Here is a 20,860-nt window from a genome sequence, read left to right as displayed (position 1 = left end):
TCATCGGCCCTCTTGAATCAAGGTTTATTTCCCTGGATGCCTTAACTTTGATATTTTCATAGCCTTGCCTTAATTTGGACATTTTCACAGTGTTGGAACTATAAACTTGCAATGAAATAAATTTCCCTTTTTAAAAGCCATTCTGTTTCTAGTATATGACATTCCGGCAGCTTTCAAACTAGAACAGTACATATAAAATGAAAGTTGTAAGGTTGGCTGGAATGTTTTATATATATGAAATACATCAAGCTGGCTGAAAATATTGTTCTAGTTTTCTCTATCCTTACTGATTTTGTGTCTACATGATCTCTTAGTTACTGACAGAGCAGGGTGAATTTGTCTATATTTCATTTTAGTGCTATCATTTTTATTTCATGAATTAGCTCTTTTATCATTATAGAATATACTTCTTTTCCCTGACAATATTCCTTGTACTGAATTGTTTTTTTGTTTAGTAGTAATATAGCTACTCCAGGTTTTTTTTAAAAAAAGTCTTTCCATGGTATGCCTTTCTCTACTCTTTTACCTTTAACCTATCTACATCTTTATATTTATATGAGTTTCTTATAAACAGCAGTTACAAGAAATTTGGTTGAGTTATGCTTTTTTTTCTATTTTGATTTTCTCTTCCTTTAAATTATAGTGTTTAGGCAACTAATATTCCAAGTATTATATTATTTTATAAATATGACACTGACAATAAAAATTTAAATAAAAAAGATATAACATATATAGATAATAATGTCTACTACAGCATTTTTTATAATAATGAAAAATTAGAAAGTAAATCTTCACCAATGTGGGAAATTACTAAATTATGGCATGTTCATATTTCACACTATTATTGGCCAATAAAAAATACATTCAAAAAAATTTTCAATGACTTGATAAAATATTCAATTTGCCTATATTAAGTGCAAAAGAGAGAACACAAAACTGTAATTAAATAAGATAAAAACTGTATTTATAAAAGGCTTACAGTGTTTCCAGTGGAGCAAATAACAATGGTTAGTTCTGTATAGTGGAATTAATAACTTCTTAAAAAAGTTTTTACTACTGTGCAACAGAAAAGTATATAAATCATAAGTGATTCAGCTCCCTGAACTTTTCCAAAATAAATATACCAGGGTAGCTACTATCTCAGATCAAGAAATAGATCAGGGCAGGCCACGGTGGTTCAGTAGGCAGAGTTTTCACCTGCCATGCCAGAGACCCAGGCTCGCTTTCCGGTGCCTGCCCATGCAAAATAAATAAATAAATAAATAAATAAATAAATAAATAAATAAATCAAAAGCAGCATCCCAGAAGCCTAATTATACCCCCACTCAAAAACTACTACTCACCAGAATGTAAAATGGAACAGCTATGTGGAAAACAGTTTGGAAGTTCCTTAGAAAATTAAATAGAGAATTATATGGTCCAACAATCCTACTCCCACATACAATCCCAAAAGAACTGAAAGCAAAGACTCAAACAGACATTTGCACACCAATGTTCATAGTGGCATTATTCACAATTGCCAAAAGATGGAAACAGCCTAGGGGCTCAGCAACTGATGAATGGATAAGCAAAAGGTGGTATATACAGATAATGGAGTATTTTGCAGCTGTGGAAAGGAACAAAGTTCTAAAACATGCAGCAGCATGGATGAACCTTGAAGAGATTATGTTAAGTGAAATAAACCTAGCCACAAAAGAACAATTATTACATGATTTCCCTGATATGAAATAGAATTAACAAACTCATAGAGTCAAAAACTAGAATACAGGTTACCAGGAGACAAGGTGGGGATAGGAGATGGGGAGTTACTTCTTAATTGGTGCATAATTTATGTTTGGGGCAATAGAAAAGTTTTGGTATTGTATAGTGGTAATGGTAACACAATATTGAGAATGTAACTAACACCACAGAATCATATATCTGAATGCAGTTTAAAGGGGGAAATTTTAGGTGGTAACTCTTAGGTGATAATTTTCAGGTGGTCATCAAAGGTAATTTGGTATCCTGACATCTAATACCAGAGATTAGTTTTACCTGTTTTTGAATGTTATATAAACAGAAATATTGTGTCTGGTTTTCTTCACTTAACTTATTCACATTACTGCTGGTAGCAATAGTTCATTTGTTTTCACTGCTGTTTATTTCAATGTATGTTATTTCATAATTTATTTATTTGTTCTTCTCTTGATCCACTTTTGGGTTGTTTTCAGTTTGAGGCTATCATTAGCAATGCTAGTATTAACGTCCTTGCACATGTCTTTTGGTGAACGTAAGTATGCATTTCTGTTATACCTATTGCTAGGAATAAAATTTCTAAATCATAGGGCATATATATATATATATATATATATATATATATGCTCATTTTATTCAATATTTCCAAAGACTTTCCCAGAGTGTCTGTACCAACTTATATTCCTCACCAGATATACATGGGAATTTTAACTGTTCCATATTTGTTCTACACTTGGAAATCTCTTTTTTTCATTTTGGACTTTACAATAAAAATGTAGTAGCATCACACTGTAATAGATATATTTTTAATGGCAAAAATCAATAGCATAAACAAACCTTTTCTAAATTGAGTAAAGCTAAATGTATATCATCAAGAGAAGATAGCTTTCTCTATATATAGCTTTCCTAAAATGTTAAAATTTTAATTTTTCAATGAAGAAATAGAAAATATGTCTTGCAAAGTACCTCTATCCTGGGGGGGAGAGCAGAGTGAGGGTTTACAGGCTCTTTATTTAATGGTTTACCAAGAATATACTCTGCCCTGGATATTGTTATACGCCAAGAAAAACTGAAGATATTCAATTCAGTTGGCTCAAAATAAAACTTAATACATTAAATAATCATCACTTACTCATGAAATATATTATGAAAACAGAAAGCCAAGCAATTACAAACAAGTAATAAGGAAAAAATATTATATGAATTATTTTCCATATTTTTATCATACACAATAGTACCTGGTCTGCGGTAATCCAAAACTGGTTCCAATACCAACACGAGGTAGATAGTTAACCACTTTCTTTACTGTTGCAGGGTCTGGGAAGTTGAACATTACTGCAACTACGAAAAAGAATTTTTAGAAATTAGAACACAATATGGTATCTCTTCTTGAAAACTGATTTCTTGATCCAATAAAATACTCTTAATTCAAGTAGCTATTAAATTCAAGTCAATATATTCATTTTATTGCACTGTATTTTAAGTTTTAGTATTAATTTGGCAGAGTTGATATTCATCTCATTTATAAACTCCTTGAACATACCACTTCCTTCTCTAAATACTGTTAGGAGATCTGAAAATGCCATTGCATTAATATGGCAAGAGATGGAGGTTATCTAGTCACAATTTATGTATAAATTGAATTTTATGAACTCAAAGTCTTTTTAAGGATTTCTAGAAAGAACATTAAAAACTGAAACTTTATGTACTTAACATTCTAAAATAAAAAAGACTATAAAAATAGCTGCTAAAATATCAGTTATTTTATTTGCAATGGTGAACAGTTAAACACTTTTTCTTGGTAATGTTCATTTGTTTTCATTATTATATGGTCATATGATCTAGAACAAAGTGTGACCTGAAGTTGAAGGCAACTTTTTCCTGTATGGCTAATAATCAAAGTTAAATGATCACACATCTACATATAAACTATGAAAGAGCACATGTCAAAATCTATAAAAACATTTACATATAAATCTTACTTTTTTTTTTTTTTTTTGCATGGGCAGGTACCAGGAATTGAACCCAGGTCTCCAGCATGGCAGGTAAGAACTCTGCCTGCTGAGCCACCATGGTCTGCCTTAAATGTTACTTTTTGACAATCATCTATAGATTTTTACCCTTCTTTAAAAACATGAAAATAGAAAAGTCATGATAAAGAATTTAGAATATATTTGACTTTGTCAATCTTAAAATTTTACTTGTATTTAAACTGTCATGTAAGAACCAAATAAGGGTACAAATTCTCTTCTGGAAGAGATTCTTCCTCTCTCACTAGCCTGAAAAACTATTAAGACCCTCCAAAATAACCAATGTTGGTGGAGCTCAGTTTTTAAATTAAAACTTCTATTTACATTTACTTTTTACATTTTGAAATTTTTAAGTGTACAATTCAGAAACATTAAATTTACAGTGTTGCACGACAAAACTTCACAAATTTTTTATCAAAAAGCAAAAACCCACAGAAACTCTATACCCAATACACAAAACAATTACTTTTTACATAAAGAGAATTGGGTGAATTAAAAAATATATATATTAGGGAAGATATGTTTATAGAAAAACCATGCAGATAATAAAGAGTTCTCATATTTCCTCCCTTAAAATTTCAGTTTTTGCTGTCATGAATATTTGCATAAGTGTGATAACTTTGATACAACTGAGAAACAATATTATTATAATTGTACTACTAATTATACTCCAGTGGTTTACATTAGGGTTCACTGTAATGTGACTCCCATGATTTAAAAAAAAAATTATACTACTGACACATACAAATGAAAATTCCCCCTTTTAATCATATTCAAGTACATAAATTCAGCAGTGTTCATTAAATTCACACTGTTGTGCTACCTTTCCCACTATTATTACCAAAACTTTTTCCATTATTCCAAACAAAAAATCTGTACCAACTAATTAAGCATTAATTTCCCATTTGCTACCCCTGTCACAGATCCTGGTAAAACTGTATTCTAGTTTCTGACTCTATAAATTTACATGCTTTTATTAGTTCATACCCGTGAGACCATATAGTATTTGTCCTTTTGTTGTCTCGTTATTTCACTCAACATGAGGTCTTCAAGGTCCATTCATGTTATTTCATGCATCAGAGCTTCATTCCTTTTACCACTGAATAATACTCCACTGTAAGTATCTATCATGTTTTGTTTATCTACACATAGGAAAATGGGCCTTTGGGTTGCTTCCATCTTTTGGCAATTTTGAATAAGGCCACTAAGAACAACAGTATGCAAATACATGTTCAAGTCCTTGCTTTCAATACTTTGGGGAATATACCTCAAAGTGGGATTGATGGATCATACAGCAATTCTACACTTAAACTTTCTGAAGAACCACGAAACTGTTTTCCATAGCAGATTCAAAATTTCACATTCCCAACAATGATGTAAGAATATTCCTATTTCTATACTTTCTCTTCAACACGTGTAATTTTCTGTTTCTTTAACAGTAGCCATTCTAGTGGATGTGAAAGGTATCACATTGTGGTTTACATTTGCATTTTCCAAAGGTTAATAATTTTGAGAATTTTTTCATATACTTTTTAGCCATTTACATATCTTCTTAGAGAAATGTCTATGTAAGTTTTTTGCCCATTTTAGAATTGGGTTGTCTTTTTGTTGTTAAATTGTAGAATTCATTATATATTCTTGATGTTAAACCCTTATCAGATATGTGCCTTCCAAATATCTTCTCCCATTCTGTAAGCTGTCTTTCACCTTTTCATCAAAAGTGAAATCCTTTGATGCAGAAAAGCTTTTTTTAACTTTGATGAAGTTCCATTTATCTATTTTTCTGTTGTTGTTACTTATGCTTTTGCTGCAAATTCTAGGAAGCCATTGCCTAACACATGATCTGAAGATGCTTCATTATGTTTTCTTCTAGGAGTTTGACAGTTCTGGCTTTGATCCATTTTGAGTTGATTTTTTATATGGTTGTGGTAGTTAGGTTCAGGTGTCAACTTGGCCAGGTGAAGCTGCCTAGTTCTGTTGCTGTGGACATAAGCCAATGGTACATGAACCTCGTCTTTTGCTCATTATATCTGCAATAGGCTAGGTGGTGTGCCTGCTGTGATGAATGATGTTTGATTTAATTGGCTGGTGCTTAAATGAGAGAGCTCAACATAGCAGAGCTCAAGCAGCTCGGCACTTGCAGCACTTATCTCAGCATTTGCAGCTCAGCCCAGGCCTTTGGAGATGCAGAAAGAAATCACTCTGTGCCTTTCCACGTAAGAAAGAACCTCAGTTGAAAGTTAGCTGCCTTTTCTCTGAAGAACTATATGTTAACGAAATAAATTTCCTTTTATTAAAAGTCAATCTGTCTTCTAATTGTATTCTGGCAATTAGCAAACTAGAACAATGGTATAAGGTAGGGATCCACCATCATTTTTTACCTAGGGATATCCAGTTTTCCAGAGACCATTTATATTGAAGAGACAATTCTTCCCCATTGAGTGGACTTGTCACCTTTGCCAAAATCATTTGTCCATAGATGTAAGGGTTTATGTATGAATTCTAAATTCAATTCTATAGGTCTATTGTGTTTGTCCTTGTGACAATACTATGCTGTTTTGTTTGCTGTGGTTTTGTAATAAGTTTTATAATCCATTTATCTAGGTGTGCTTTGAATTCTTTTAGCAATGTTCTGTAGTTTTCCATGTACAAGTCCTTTACATTCTCTGTTAAATATATTTGTAAATATTTGGCTGTTTTAGTTACTATTGTAAATGGATTTTTTTTCTTGATTTCCTTTTTGTGTTGTTTATTACTAATGCATAGAAACACTACAGATTTTTGCATGTTGACCTCGTACACTACCACATTGCTGAATTCACTTATTAGCTCTTTGTTGTGAATTTTTCAGGATTTCCTATATATGGGATTATGTCATCTGCAAATAGTGAAACTTTTTTTTCGCAATTTGGATGATTTTATTCCTTTTTTCTTGCCTAACTGCTCTGGGTAAAATTTCCTATACAACACTGAATAACAGTGGTAACAGTGGTACAGTGGGCATCCTTATCTTGCTTCAGATCTCGGAAGGACATTTTTGCATCTCACCATTGTGTATGATGTTAATTGTGACATTTTTATATATGCCACTTACCATGTTGAGCAATGTCCTTTTTATTCCTAGTTTTCTAAATGCTTTTAACAAGGGGTACTACATTTTGTCAAGTGCCTTTCTACATTAAGTAAAGATGATTGAGTGTTTATTTTCCTTTGTTCAATAAATGTGGTGTATTACATTAACTGGTTTTATGTTGAACCACTTTTGCATATGTGGGATAAATCCCACTTGATCAGTATGTATAATTATTTTAATATGTTGTTGGGTAAGATTTGATAGTATTTTGTTGAGGATTTTTGCAAATATTGTCAAAAGGAATACTGATCTGTAATTTTCTTTTCTTGTGATAGCTTTATCTGGCTTTGATATTAGGGTGATGTTGGCCTCATAGAATGAGTTAGGGAGTGTTCCCTACTCTTCAATTTTTGGAAAGAGTTTGAGCAGGATTAGTATTAATTCTTCTTTGAGAGTTTGGCAATATTCACCAGTGAAGTCATTCTTGGGCTTTCCTTTATTGGTAGGTTTTAGATTAGTGATTCGATCTCTTTGCTTGTTATTAGTCTGTGGAGATCTTCTATTTCTTCTTGAGTCATTGTAGGTAGTTTGCATGTTTCTATGAATTTGTGCATTTCATCTAGGTTATCTACTTGGTTGGCATACAATTGTTCATAGTATCCTCTTACAATCCTTTTTATTTTGGTGGAGTTGATTGTAATGTTCCCTGTCATTTCTGATTTTAGTTATCTGCGTGCTCTCTCTTATTTTTTTGTCAATCTAGCAAAAGTTCTGTCAATTTTATTGCTCTTCTCAAAGAACTCACTTTTGGTTCATTGATTTTCTCTATTTTTATTATTCTCTATTTGACTTATGTCTGCTCTAGTTTTCATTATTTCCTTCCTTCTGCTAACTGGGTTTAGTCTGTTCATCTTTTACTAGATCCTCCAGTTGATAAAGTTAGGTCCCTAACTTGTAATCTTCTTTTTAATGTAAATCTTTAGCACTATAAAGTTCCTCTTCTGCATTGCCTTTGCTTCATACATAAGTTCTGGTACATTTTCTTTTCATTTTAATCTGTCTTTAGATATTTTCTGTTTTTCCTTGTGATTTCTTCTTTGATCCACTGGTTATTAAGTTTGTGCTGTTTAATTTCCACATATTTGTGAATAATCTAGTTTTCCCACTATTGTTGATTTCTAAGTTCATTAGTATGCAGTCAGAGATAATACATTGGATGACTTCAAATTTTTTTAATTTATTGAGATTTGTTTTGTGACATAACATAAGCTCTATCCTGGAGAATGATCTATGTGCATGAGAGATGAATGTGTGTTCTTTTACTCTTGCGTAAAGTATTCTATACTTGGCTGTTGTAGTTTTGTTTTATAGCATTACTCAAGACCTCTATTTCCTTATTGACTCTGTTTAGATGTTCTAACCTTATTGAAAGTAGCATATTGAAGTCTCCCACTATTGATGTAGAACAGTCTATTTCTTCCTTCAAATCTGTCAATATTTGCTTCATATACTGCACATATATTTATAATTCCTATGTCTTATTAAAATGACTGCTTTATCTTACATAGTGACCTTCTTTTCCAATATAACATTTTTTTACTTAAAGTGTATTTTATCAATATTAATAAAGCAACAGCAGCTCTCTTTTGTAATTGTTTGCATATATATTTTCTTCCACCGTTTCACTTTTAACCTCCTTGTGTCTCTGAATTTAAGATGAGTCTCTTGTAAACAGCATATAGTTGAGTGTCCCTTTTTACCCCCTCTGACAATCTCTTTCTTTTGACTGGAGGGTTTAATCCATTCACATGTAAAGTAACTACTGATAATACAGGATCTTATTCTGACATTTTGGTATTTGACCTTTGAACACTTTATACCTTTTTTTCATCCTCAATTTTTCCATCAATGCCTGCTTTCATATATATATATATATTTTTTTTAACATTTTTCTCTTGTTCTGTTTTGAGTCCCTTCTCATTTTCTTCTGTATATATTTTTCAGATCTTTTCTTTGTGGTTGCTATGGGGCTCAAATTCAAGAACCTAAATGTATATGAGTCATGATTTGATTCCTATGTAATTTCAAAAACATTCACATACACTGTTCCTATATCCACCCATCTCCCCTCTATTTTTTTTTGTACTTGTTACAAATTATATATTTATATATTGCATGGCCAAAGCCATAAATTTATCTTTATTTTTTATGCATTTGCATTTTAGAACCTGTAAAAAGTATAAATATAAACCAAAAAATGCAATACAGTACATCTGACATTCATAATTACCTATATGGTTATCTTTAATGGGAGTCTTTATTTTTTTATGTTTCATTGAGCCACTGCCTAGTGTCTTTTCCTTTCAGTCTGAAGAGCTCCCTTAAGTTCTGCTTGTAGGGCAGGTCTAATAGCAACAAGTTCCCCCATCTTTTGTTTATCTGGGATTGTCTTAATATCTCCTGATTTTTGAAAAACAGTCTTGCTGTACATAAAATTCTTCATAGGCAATTGTTTTCTTTCAGCGCTTTAAATATTTCATTCCATTGTCTTTGTGCCACCATGGATTCTGATGAGAAATCAGTATTTAACATTATTGGGATTTCTTAGTACCTAGCACATTACTTTTCTTTGCAGCTTTCAGAACTCTCTCCTTTTCGTTGGGCATTGAACTGTTTGACTACTATGTATCTGGGTGTGACTCTCTTTAAGTTTCTTCTGTTTGGGGTTCACTGGGCTTCTTTAATGCGCATATTCATGTCCTTCCTTATATTGGGAATTTTTCTGCAATTATTTCTTTGAATATTCCTCTGTCTTCCTCACTTTCTTCTCTTGTGGGACTCCCATAATACATACTTTGGTACTCCTGATGGTGTCCCATGGACCTCTTAGGTTCTGTTCTTTTCTTTTTTTCCCTGCTCCTCAGCCTGAATCATTTAAATTGTCTTGTCTTTGAGTTCACTGATTCTTTCTCCTGCCAAAAGTAATTTGCTGTTGAAATGCTTTAGAGAATTTTTCCCTTCAGTTATTTAGTCTCCAATTTCTGTATATCTATTTCATTCTTTTTAAAAATTTCTATCTATTCACTGAGATTCTCATATTGTTCATTGATTGTTTTCCTGATATCCTTTACCTCTTTCTCTATGTTTTCCTTTATCTCCTTGAGCATACTAGAGATCATTTTTTTAAAAAACTGCTTTTTTTTTTTTCCAGTATGTCAATGACTAGCCTTCTTTGTAAGGGCTTCTTGATTTTCTTCTGTCCCTTTGGATGGGCCATTATTTTCTGCTTATTCATCTTGTAAGCTTTTGTTTCATACTGTACAATTTAATATTTTAAAGTACTATTTCTGTGGTTTAGTCCCTGAGCTATTTGTTCCTTAAGTTTGTGTCTAGCTATTGACATGACAGAAATGTTTTCAAGTTTCGGAAACTAACAAAAACAAACAACCGAGCTAAAAAACACTTGTCAAATCTTTACAATAAGGTGTGGGTTATTTGGTGCTCTCTTTCAGCGATTACCCCCCTATTAAGAAGACCATTCAAAGATGAATGTGAAGTACAGAGTTCTCTTTTCAAGTCTGAGTCTCACCCTTAGCTTGGGCTTGCTCCTGTCCTTGGCTTATGCTTGGCCTTAGGAATTTACCATTTACAGGAATTCACATGCCTCCTCCACTCCCCATGAAATATAACCTTTCCTCTCCCAGATGCTCTAGTGTGTGATTTAAAGCAGGTGGTCATTCACCCCAGGCTGCTTGGACTTAATTGTTTCTTATATTGCTTTAGCTGTCTGCAAGGCTGCTTCTGGCTGCAGGGCAAGTTCTGGGAGGGTGAACTAGAGATGAGTTTCTTGGTTCAGTCTTTCAGGCTGCCACCAGAAAGACTAGCACTGACACAGACATTTCAGTATACACAGAGCAGTTACTCCACAATCTTGGGAACAGGATCAGTGACCCACAATGGGAGCACAGCCTGGCTGCACACCATGACTGGGAGGCTTAAGGGAGAGACTAGAAAGGGTGCCAAGAGCTTCTTTTACTGTTTTTAAAGCTGTGTTTTCTCAATTCAGCACTCATCCACTTATGCTGCAACCCTTACACTATTTTCTGGAATTTTTAGGAAGATAGTTTTGCCAGTTTTTGCTAGTTGTTTAAAGATTTTGTAGGGGAATGACACCCTAGAATGTCTAACTCTGATACCTTTGTTAACTAAAGGCTTGTTTTAGTTTCTAAAACTGGAAGTATCAACATGTTTCAGGTAAAGAAGTAATCATTTATTAAGCATGTACATTTTTAGAAATGACATAACTTTTTAATAAAACTTCCATATAATATCCACTATTACTTTGATGACAAGGGAAAACAAAAGAAAAACCTAATATATATTATCAAAGATGCCAAGGCTATGAGGTAAAGAAAAGAGAAAAACACACATACAAAGGAAGGATGCATAAGAAGTTCCAAAGAAGGAAAATCAATGAGAATGAACAAGTAATATATACTGAAGGGCTGAAACTCTTTTGGGGCAGCAAGAATGCATATTGAACTAAAGTGTGAAGCATTTGCTTGATTATTTGCCTCGAAGAACAATGCTCACATTAAGAAAAAGCAATATTTGCAGAGGAGGAGACCAAATAGATAAGGAAAAAACATCTTACCCCCTAGAAATTTGTATTCCCTGAAGACATATGATTTTATAAAGGAGAAAAAAAGTACATATGGAATATATGTTGCTACATATAGATTAAAAATAACAACTTGCAGTTTACAGAAAGAGTAAATAAGAAACCATAAATATACTTATATAAATGGAGTGTATACAAGAAGTCACTAGGCTTTATACATTTTACTTTCTATGCCTCTATTCATACCCAATGATGTTTTCCTAAAAATTCATCCTATGTACTCTCCTTGTCTTAATAGATTTCACCAAGTCATTGCAAACACACAAGCTAAATTTTAGTTCCACTTTGAAGAATTATGTAATACAAAGCAACAAGGGCTGTTTAGTACCATTTTCTGATGGTGATTTTATAAATGGCAATGGATTGGATTAAAGATTAAATAAATGCATGAATCATTTGATTACCTTCTCCCTTTCTCAATGCAGCCACCTTTCAGTATGATTAAACATCAAAACAATGTTGAGGACATCAACACACCACAGCTAATTAAATGGTTCTTTATTTCTCATATTTATAAAACCTTGGCTCACTTTGTGATATGGCCAGAATAAAAGAAAATAAATACAATGATTCTAAGAATGAACAAGAGAGGGAAAAATTCACAAAGATGCATAATAGTACAAAAAGACGTCAGAAAGAGGGTAGACTACAAAATACTAAATGGAAAAGAGATGGTCTGTTCAAAAATGAAATCTTAAAGCGATGGAGGTTAGGTTTGCCACAGTGTTCTTTCTGCAGCATATTACCTCGGTTTGCCATAAAGATCTCCAGGGCTGTATTTTGCAAAAGATAACGACGAGAAAAGATTGATCGTATCTCCGTGAACAGCCATTTTCCATGCAGCCCTTCCGTATATACGAGGATCTAGTGAAAAAAAAAATCCCAAGTAAATGCCAGTACTAGATTTTTGTTCCCAATTTAAACAGAAGAAACCTTATTAAGAAAAATACTTTCTAAGGTAAACAGTTCAATAAAGAGTTGGACAGAGACCTAAACAAACATTGTAATATTAGGAAAAAAGTCTAAATGAAAATGCTGAGTAAAATTATAAACTAATTTATAAATACATATATGGGCTTTTAAAAATGATTATACAGTATATTGATTTTCAAGAACCAGCTGTTACATTATTTATTTGATTGATTTTTGAATCATATCATGGAAAGTAAAGTTCCAGCTAAAACCTTACAAAGAAGACTCAAAAGAATGTCAAACATGGTTATAAATCATATATCCAATTCAGATTAGTATAATAATGTACCCAGAAATACTTTTTTCTTACTTTTAAAATATAAACATTCAAAAGTTAAAAAAATTAACATTCTTAAGGTCACTGTTAAGGCAATAGGCCCTTATTCAGAAAGCACAAAGGAAGATTGTAAAAGAGGTTAAGTATCATTTTGTCAGCTAAGGCTAAATACAAACCTGCAAATGAACTCAGCATAATCTCTCTATGGAGTACGTGGTTGTCAGAGTAACTTGTTACAATTCCTGACATCCCAAGTGACAGACACAGATGCTTAGAATGCTTCACCAATTCAAAATAATCCTGTCTTTGGTCCTGAGCCCACTTTGCTGCTTTGTTTTTCAAGTTTTCTTTTTAAAAAATTCATTGCAAAAGCTTAATTATGGAGGTCTTAAAAGAAAACGAGATCTGGCATTTTTCTACATCAGTACTTTACACATATTAATAAAAAAATGAGACGTATTTGCTATCAATACCTGGTGAAAATCCATGAAAGCAAATTAAGTTAAAAATTAACACAAATCTCTCAAAAGCAATCACCATTAAAAAACACAGTTAAAACTACATTTTGTTATGATATTGCAACATAGGGATAAAGATGAGATGAGAAAAGAGAGGAAAAATAAGGAATAGTAAGAATTTATCCTACACGAACTGTACTTTGTTCTTTTCTTTAATCTTTTCCATTTTCCAGATACTAACTGCAAACACATTTTACATTCTTCAATGTAAAATGTTTTCTTCTCAAGAAAAAAACCGTTATTCAATTCATTTAGTATGTATTTTTACTTTTCTACAGAAATAATTCGGTATCTGGCACAAAAGCATCCGGATATTGAAATAATGGGTACATCTCTAAGGCTCAGAGTTTGTTTTGTTTTAAACTAAATTACACAAAAATTCAAAGGATTGGCTACTTTCAATCGTGAAATCTGGTGATACAGAAATCCAAAACCAGTCATACAAGCAATACCTTTAAAAGTAGGATCAAAAGAAATGAACAGGAAAAGAGAGGGCAAACGTATGGGTATTATTCTTAGGATATTTTTTTAAAGCAGAAGTTGCATTTATCCCTTTCTCTCTCCTCAACCACAGACACCACTAGTAGGTTCAAAGTCTGCAAGTGCCCTCCTATTTGTCTCTCTCCTTCTACTCTTAACTTCAGAGTCTACAATTTAAAAACAAATTATATCATAATTATATCACATTTCTCCTTTATTTAATACTATTACATCTAGTGGTTTCATATTGTATGTATAATAAACCCTCAGCTCTTTATAACTGCATATAAAGCCTTTTATCTGGGACTTGCTGATGACCTTAACTCATTCCTCCTCAGAGCCTTTATACTTGCTATCTGAATGTTCTTCTCCCAAATCTTAACACGGTCTATTTATTCTCACCATTTAGGTTTCTGTCATATGTCACCTCATCAGAAATGCCATAGGGTATAAACCCCATTTCCTCTACTACCATCTCACCTCACTCCAAACTCTTGTTTTCTCCATACCAATATCACTCTCTGAAACTATCATATTTGTTTACTTGTCAATTCTATTCATCATTTAAATATTAGATTCTAAGTTTCATTAGAGGAAAGATACTGAATCCACTTTATTTCCATTGCTTAGAACAATGTCTTCCACAAAATACGTTTTGAATGATAAAATGCATCGATTGATGGCAACCCAAATTTCATATGGCCCAAATTCAATTTGTTTGGCCCATATAATGTTCGAACAAAATTTGAATTTCTTGAAAATACTTGAGAAATGGATATTTCATAAATATCCAGATTTCTGACTTCTCAGGAAATGGAAATATCTGGTGAATCTGGCTGGACCTTTATGCCAAACAGTAACTTTCCATTTTGGCAGTCTCAACTTCTCTCAATTTATTCATTTACTCTCTGCTTAGTTTCCATTCGCATTTGAGTTTCCTATTTAGGATTTAAGAAATGTTAGAGAATACAATGTATGTACTATGTAGTCTAATTTATACAATTATGGTATGGAAAATGAAACCCATTCAAGTTAAATACTTAATACAAAGATTGTTGGCAAGTTAATGGCAGTCTGGGCTACTCCAGGATTCCTAATCCATGAATGCAGAGTTTCCATTATAAACCACAGTGAAACATTTCTAAAAAGGGCAAATATTTATTAAATTATAGCCCAACTCAATGGGAATTTTAATCAGCCACATTTGTTTCTCTGTACTTCGGTTCTACTAGGTGAAAGAGAAAAATCAAAAGAAAACAAACACAAAGGAATTTTTAAGCTCTGTGATATGCTAAGAATATTACCTACTGGTCTGAAAATAGCCATATAGCAACTATTCTTTTTTATATCCACTGTTATAAATAAGACCTGTTGCTCATAATGGTGATGATAATCACTGCAAAATCATGGTCATTTAAGTAAAGATTTATTTATATTTCAGGATATTCCATTTATTAGCAGAAAAAAGTCTACTAAAACATTTTATAAGATTTTTAATACATTGATATAGTTTCTTGATTAATGAGAAAACTTTATATCTCATCCCTTTAAGCAGTATGTTTATGCAAATATCTATTTAAGATAGAGCAAGTGGGCATGCTTCTTCAAAAGTAATTTCACTATCAAATGTCAAAAATATTTAAAAGTCCAAAAAATAAAATAAGGCCATGTATCCACTAATCAACCTTATCAAATCCTAACATTTTGCCACATTATTATATATACTTTTAAAAAATTAATTAGATATTACAGATAGTGTTCAAATTCCCATGCATAACCCTTCCTGATCCCATTTTTTTCCTTCCTCAGAGCCATCACTGTCCTTGTTTTGAAGTTTATAATTCCTATGCAAATTTCTATACCATTAGTACACACACATATTCATAAAAAGCAATCTAGTAGTATTTTGTACATTTTACAAAACATTTGTGCATGATACAAATGGTATTATACTGAAAGCATGATAGTGTGCTTTCAAAGTTAAATATAATCAGGTCTAATAATGCTTTGAAACTTAGAGAAACAGGATGGGAGAGGAAATTTTTAATACTGCCAGTAGTATCAAAATTTTAAATCTTACTCAGAATAATTAGCCTAACATTTTAAAATAAAAAAATGAAATTCTAGAGATAGTTGGGATTTAAAATGGAAATGAAGAATCCCTTAACTAACAGAATTACTAGCTAAAATTGGTATGATAACATTTCTTTAAAGTATTCATTAGGAAAAGGTGTCAGTACTGAAAAGCAGCTGAGGTCCAGCTAAGCAAAAGGTTCATTTCTTATTGGAATAGTATATTCCTGGTCTGAGGCTTCACTTCAAAGTCTCTAGAGTTCAATTAAAACTGGATTAGGTAGAAGCAAGCCCTTCTTTGGGACTTTCTGCTCACTGAAACTCTACATACACTGACAGCACCCTAGACAGAGGTCTAGCCCTCCAATGAATCAGTTGCTATGGAAACCATATCATTACCACTGCTCTGCAGTTATGACCCCAAGTCTAAAACAGCTTGAAAGCTAAGCCTGCAGCACTCTCTCTGAATGCTTACCCTCCTGCTTTATTATTACTGTTAGTATTATTATTAGTGAATTTAACTTTCATTTCTTTCAAATCAGTTTCAACAAAGGTGATTTACTAGCTAAAAACTGAGAGTGGAGAGGAAAAGCAATATTTAATTATTTCTTTATTTATCACAGTTCTTCAAAATACAAAACAATAAAAAATATCACCTTTAAAATTTTTATCTGATACTTGTGCCTTCTGAAAAAGCATATATTATTTTCCCTAAATAATTTCTTTCTTTTGCCCTTCATATAGTAAACTATAAATAAGTAAGAGTAGCTTCACTTTCTTGGCTTGACAGTAAAGCAGTTTTCACTTTTTCTCTAACTCTACATTTTGTAAAAGCTTATGAATTTATTCAAATAAAAATACCGTTTTCTTGTCTTCATCAAAGAACAAAAATAGAAACCTACATTTACTGCTCAACTGTATGATACTTCTATTTATTGAATGTCATTTTTTAATGGTCACTAAAAAATAAATGGTCACTAAAAATAAAGTTATATTTATTTCAGTTGAATAAAGAAAAAAAAAAGGTTTTGTAGCACAGACTGCAAAAACTACCTCAGTAAACTTAAAAGGTTTTAAAACTTTTAATCAAGGGCAAAATCTTAAAAAGAGATAAAATGTTTTATTTCAAAAATAAAATATTTAAATCAAGAAAAAAACTTAAAAAAAATACTATCACTAAAGTTTAAACTTTACAGAGCATATACTAATCCCAAATATTTCTCAAGCTGCGGGGAGGTTTTACTCTTTCAGACAATTTCACTTTTTTTGGCAGGAGGGTGGAGGGGTGGGCTGGGAATATAACTTAGGTGTCCCACATGGCAGGTAAGCATTCTACCACTGATTTCTGAAGAATCTGCATATTAAGAGCAAAAAATCAAATAACATATATAATGGTATTTAAAATTTCACAACAAAACCACCTCCAAACTGTATGGATATATTTAACATCAAGAAAAATGTTTTAAATTTAGTATATAAAATATAAGCTAATCTTGCCACTGTTTAAGCAATGACAGCACTGATAGGAAAAGTCTAGGAAATGTTATCTATATGTAATTTTCATAATTGTAAGTTACAGTCTCAAGGCATATACCTTAATATAGGAAAAACAACAAATACTGAAAATATATTTAAAATGAAATATATTTAACGTGAAAATACATTGAAAAATTATATCAACTTATCACTAAATTCATGTATAAAATGTTTTATTCACAATTCTAGCAAAGTACTTTAAACTAATTTAATCAACTATTTTAACATAGCATCTCTTTATTATTAACATGGCTTCTGGATTTGCTGCATGTAATATTACCTGACCTGACAATAAGGGCACAGCCCTTAATTTATTGTAATAATATTGAATTCTAGTTGGTTTACAGATTTACTTCAACACCAGACCATATAACTTTTAGTTTGAACTTTTCAAAAATATAACCTTGAAGCAAAACTTGGAGGTCTTTTCTTGAATTAGAAGATGGTATATAGTTGATTCAGATGGAAATTTGAGATGGCAATTTTGTTATTAAATGTATATCCCTAAACATTTAGGAGGTCCCTAAGCTTTGAAAAGAGCTTAAAAACATTAAGAACAAAAATATGAAAGTTATAAATAGTAAAGAAAATTATCTTTTAAATTAATTATAAATTATTTAATTTTTTTCATTTATATAGTACATTTCCTCCTTCTGTTTACTCGTATTGTGAGGTTATACAGTTTTCTCCTTAGCATTTTCAGGGATGACACAGTCAATTAAATATATTCATGACCCTAATGTTCTACTTGGCAGTTTTAGTCAGTATGAAAAATTAAAAATATATAAATAAAATGCTGTGTGACCTTTGTATTGATTGGGCTAAAATGGTTTTAGCCAGGGTGTGGATGATGGTGGAGTTGGGAGGGGCTGGAGGGGAACATACAAATACACATACTCTTATGTTTTCTCTTCCAATTACTGAGGGAGATGATAAAACCACAGCAAATGATGTATCAGCTCATTTTATCTTATCGCTTTGGGGCTAGGTGACAATGAAGTTCATATTTCACTGGCTCCCATTGAAGATTGTGAAAATTACTTGCCCTCATGACCTGAAATTTCACTAGAAGACGGGAAATTTCTCTTCTGCAAAGTAATGCAATTTTTCAGATGTCAACCTTTAGCCCAGCTTTAAAAATTAATTTCATTTATATTAACCAATGATATTGATATTTTCACAGAACGGTCTTTGATACATGAAGCACTGACTGGCAAATTGATGTTGCTTTAGATGAGTAAAACTATTTTATTTTATGCTGCTATGGCTGACAGATTTATGGCAAACTGAAATTCCCATTTCATAATGTAATATTTGTGCTGGAGTGATGCACCTTTAAGCCCTTGGCCTGTAAATAATTCAGACGGTTAAATTTGTTCTGTTTTATTTTCAATATCATTTAGTTAAAAATAATTTGCATTCTAAATGATGCATCTTAAAGGCCATGTCTCATTAAACTAATATTTAATATATATCTTAAAGAGTCAATAAGGAAATGTGGTATGAAGACACAGAACAGAGAAGGTATTTATCTATCATCCATCTCATTTTTAATTCAGTTTTTTAGTTGAACTTCTTTCTGAAGCATGGTATTTTTTAAAGAAGACAAGAATTTAAAATATGCTATGAAAATATAAATGGGCAATATTAGTGAAAATATAAACGGGTAATATTGGGGAAAATGAATGTATCTCAGTTCATTTTTCATAATAGCACATAATGTGAAAAATAAGGTCTAAAATTTGCAGAGAAAGAGCAGAATGAACTTCGATAAGCACATGAATTAAAATAGAGATTTGGTTTGAAGGTACCTTTAAAGATACAAATATAATAAAGTGAGGATATAACGTCAATTATATCATGAACAAGATACAAAAAGGTCTCATAGGATTTTAGTACAGGAGACACAGAAATTACTTTGTATCTAAAGAAAACAGAAAAATTCCAATGCAAAATTTAAAAAATTTGGAGCAGTAAAACCATTACTAAAAGATATATGGTCTGGTGCTTTAATCAGTTTTATTAGCCTTGTCCAGTAAAGAATTTGACCTAATTCAAATAACACTTTGAGAATATAATCATGATACCCACAACCTTTCATTTTATTAAGGCAATTTAAGTATAAATATATATATAATATAGGCATTATTTTTTTCACTTCACAGTTATAAAAAGGCCAAAAAAGACATTTTCTGCAATTTAGTTAACTGCTGCCCAAAATGGTTTAACACTTTGCATCCTTAAAATCACTTTTGTATTTTTCACACTAATATATAAATTATTTTTTCTTCATTGATACATTTATTTAATTTTTTAAATATTTAAATTTAATATTATTTAATTCTTCCTGTATGTATGGTATGGGAAAACAGTAATATAAATTATACTTTATCATTTTTCCATTTTGATTGTAACGATTCCTAGTTACTTCTCTAAGATCTGTGGGAATAAAAAGCAGTAGTCTCTGAATTCAAATTATATTTTTACCTATTATTCGACACACTTGTTCCCTGAAGTCATTAGCTTTATATTTCTTCTTGAAGAGTTAAATTTAAAGCAGCACTATTAAAAGAAACTGACTTATTTAATACATTTTGAAATATTTTATAACATATAACTTTACACCACCAAGTGACATAAACTATTTTTCTTCTCAATGATAACTTTTCTTTTATGAACCCAATCTTAATCTCAGATTAGAACAAAAGACCTCCCTAGATATATAAATTACAATTTCAAGTTAGATTAATATCAGCCTATAATACAGCTACTTATCTCTTCATAGCAGACACTCTATGATTTAGCCATTAGATGTTTCTCTACTGCCTAAGCTATTTACACTAATTAAATGGAAAAATCTTCTTCAAAGAATTTGCTTGTACTCTTGAAGAAAAGAATTACATAATACTAGATGCTGCAAACCTAAAATTCTCATTTTATTTTCTTAATCAAAGGGAAATACTTTTCTACTTTTTTTTTTTTTTTTTAGCTTTCTGCCCCCTATTAATTGCCCAGCCTGTTTAGACTGGTATCAGCTATAAATGAGCAGTATATGTTCCTATTTACTTCCATAACATAGCATGAAAATTGACATTGTACTTCAGATATAATCTTACAAAAAACTATTTGCTTAATGGACTTCTATTATATAGGACATTATGAATACAATTTATATTAAATTATATAAAATTTTATTCCTAACTTCATATAATTACATCTCCCTCCCCCCGTGTAGATTCGAGTTCCTACTTGGCTAGAGTTCTTTGAGTCCAGACAACTAGTCTTAGAATCTTTCTTCTCACAGCAATGTAGAAGACATTGACTGAAGCCAGCCCAGCCTCACAAACTACCTACAATCAAGATTCTAGGGATACATTAATAAAAATATAGTAGAAAACATAAGAAGATGGAAAAATGAAATGGAAAACTACAATAGAGTTTTCGAAAAAATTAAATTCATGGGTCAGAATACTTCCACAGCTGGTC

General features: G+C 31.6%; 1 protein-coding gene across 5 annotated transcripts in view; it reads right to left on the bottom strand.

The window, feature by feature from the left end:
- LRBA (LPS responsive beige-like anchor protein) overlaps positions 1-20,860 on the bottom strand; it is a 1,037,640-nt gene that overhangs the window by 266,672 nt on the left and 750,108 nt on the right. For all 5 annotated transcript variants that reach the window (XM_077139839.1, XM_077139840.1, XM_077139843.1 and 2 more), the window contains 2 exons: positions 12,265-12,382; positions 2,973-3,075 (listed from right to left, as the gene is read on the bottom strand). In XM_077139839.1, the coding sequence (XP_076995954.1) occupies positions 2,973-3,075; positions 12,265-12,382 (221 nt within the window). The remainder of the gene's footprint in view (positions 1-2,972; positions 3,076-12,264; positions 12,383-20,860) is intronic.

The sequence above is a fragment of the Tamandua tetradactyla genome, chromosome 22, assembly GCF_023851605.1.
Source record: "Tamandua tetradactyla isolate mTamTet1 chromosome 22, mTamTet1.pri, whole genome shotgun sequence".
In the NCBI taxonomy this organism is placed as follows: Eukaryota; Metazoa; Chordata; class Mammalia; order Pilosa; family Myrmecophagidae; genus Tamandua; species Tamandua tetradactyla.
This window is presented reverse-complemented; position numbering and strand designations above follow the sequence as displayed.